This window comes from Octopus bimaculoides, chromosome 4 (assembly GCF_001194135.2).
Source record: "Octopus bimaculoides isolate UCB-OBI-ISO-001 chromosome 4, ASM119413v2, whole genome shotgun sequence".
NCBI classification, from domain to species: Eukaryota; Metazoa; Mollusca; class Cephalopoda; order Octopoda; family Octopodidae; genus Octopus; species Octopus bimaculoides.
Window position 1 is genome coordinate 108483323 of NC_068984.1, and position 1763 is coordinate 108485085.

At 40.7% G+C, this 1763-nt stretch overlaps 1 protein-coding gene across 1 annotated transcript in view; it reads right to left on the minus strand.

Moving 5' to 3' along the window:
- Positions 1-962, minus strand: part of LOC106877134 (xylulose kinase) — a 44642-nt gene extending 43680 nt beyond the window's left edge. The window contains exon 1 of the mRNA XM_014925974.2: positions 868-962. Within this exon, the coding sequence (XP_014781460.1) occupies positions 868-879 (12 nt within the window). The 5' untranslated portion in view covers positions 880-962. The remainder of the gene's footprint in view (positions 1-867) is intronic.
- Positions 963-1763: the final 801 nt, after the last annotated feature.

The following is a 1763-nucleotide window of genomic DNA, read 5'->3' on the forward strand; positions in this document are numbered from 1 at the left end:
GTGTTTATTGAGCGAAAACACCTAAAGCTCCATGAGGCTCCGGCAGAGGATGGTGGTGAACCCTGCTGTACTCTTTCACCACAACTTTCTCTCACTCTTACTTCCTGTTTCTGTTGTGCCTGTAATTCAAAGGGTCAGCCTTGTCACACTGTGTCACACTGAATATCTCTGAGAACTACGTTAAGGGTACACGTGTCTGTGGAGTGCTCAGCCACTTGCACATTAATTTCATGAGCAGGCTGTTCTGTTGATCGGATCAACTGGAACCCTCGACGTTGTAAGCAACGGAGTGCCAACAACACGAAATATATTACCAGTAACACTGATGAAGCGGGCTAGATCCATTTGTTGCATAACTGGGCAGTAAGCTCATGTAACTGATGTTTTTCACATCTTCTGAAACACATGCAGTGTGTATATGTGCGTGTGCGTGCATGCACGCACATACATGTGTGTGTATTGATAAACTAGATTATTTCCTCATACCTAAATGCTTCATGCAGTTGACATTAATCAATTGTATTTGTCAGACTCTACAAACATCTAACATAGATGCGTCAGGAACACTTTGCATCTTACCACAAAAACACAAATATATAAATATAGGAAATTAGAATGACAAAGGACTAAAAAAATTATGTCATGAACTTCATTAGCTTACAGCTGTTTCTGCTATAAGATGGAATGCACTCATAGTTGAATGCTTGAGTATCACCCTATAGCTTCATCAGAGCTTCAACTATAAAGTGCAATTTGCACAAATTGCACTTAATCTTTGAAGCTCTTGCTGTAGAGTGTTACATGGTTATTCACATTTTAGAAAAGAAAATGGGTGGTGATCAGGATCAAATGTTTGTTTATAATTACCTGGATCCACATTAAAGTAGGTGCTGTCACAGTAACCCCATCTGAGTGGGGATGTACACCACCAGTTGTCCTGTAATGAAAATTGTATAAGAATTACTGAGAGCGCCACAAAATATATTTATTCCATGTAAGTACTGCAATAAAGCAGTCAGGATTCATAGAAACAGATGCAGAATTTGGAATAACATAGCAGTTAGAGTCACAAACATAGAAGGAAAGTTAAGGGTGACTTACCTCACCTGTCCATGACTCTGAGGTGTTTTACACTCAGCGCTTAGAGAGTGTATATACTCAGCGCTTAGAGAGTGTATACACTCAGCGCATAGAGAGTGTATACACTCTGCCAAGCTATTGCAGCCACCAGAGAATACACAAAGCATATATATTACGTATATGTAGCTAATAATATCTATTATACTAGAGCTGTTTATATTTTAAATGTAAATAGAAATTAGAGTTCCTTGTCACAGAAGGAGAGTTAAGGATAACATAGAAGTTAGGGCTCACAGACACCATAGAGTTATGGGTAAGGTGACTGTTAAGGTTCAAAGAAAACAGATCATTTCCAAAGATCTGCTGTTTTTATTTCTCCAAACTAAAAAAACAAGTTTAAAGAATGAGCATCTCTAAGGCAGCGAAAAGAAACCAATGAACCATGGGCAATGAATAAAGAAGATCTAGCATGATTGATGATGATGATGATGGTGATGATGATGACGACGACGACGACGACGACGACGACGACGAGGGTGGTAGTGGTGGTGGTGGTAGCAGAGGTGGTGGTGGTAGCAGGTGGTGGTGGTAGCAGAGGTGGTGGTGGTGGTTGTGACGATGATAAAGATGAAGGGTTGAAGGAGGGTAGTGGTGGTGCTGGTGGCAGTGGCAGTGGCAGTGGC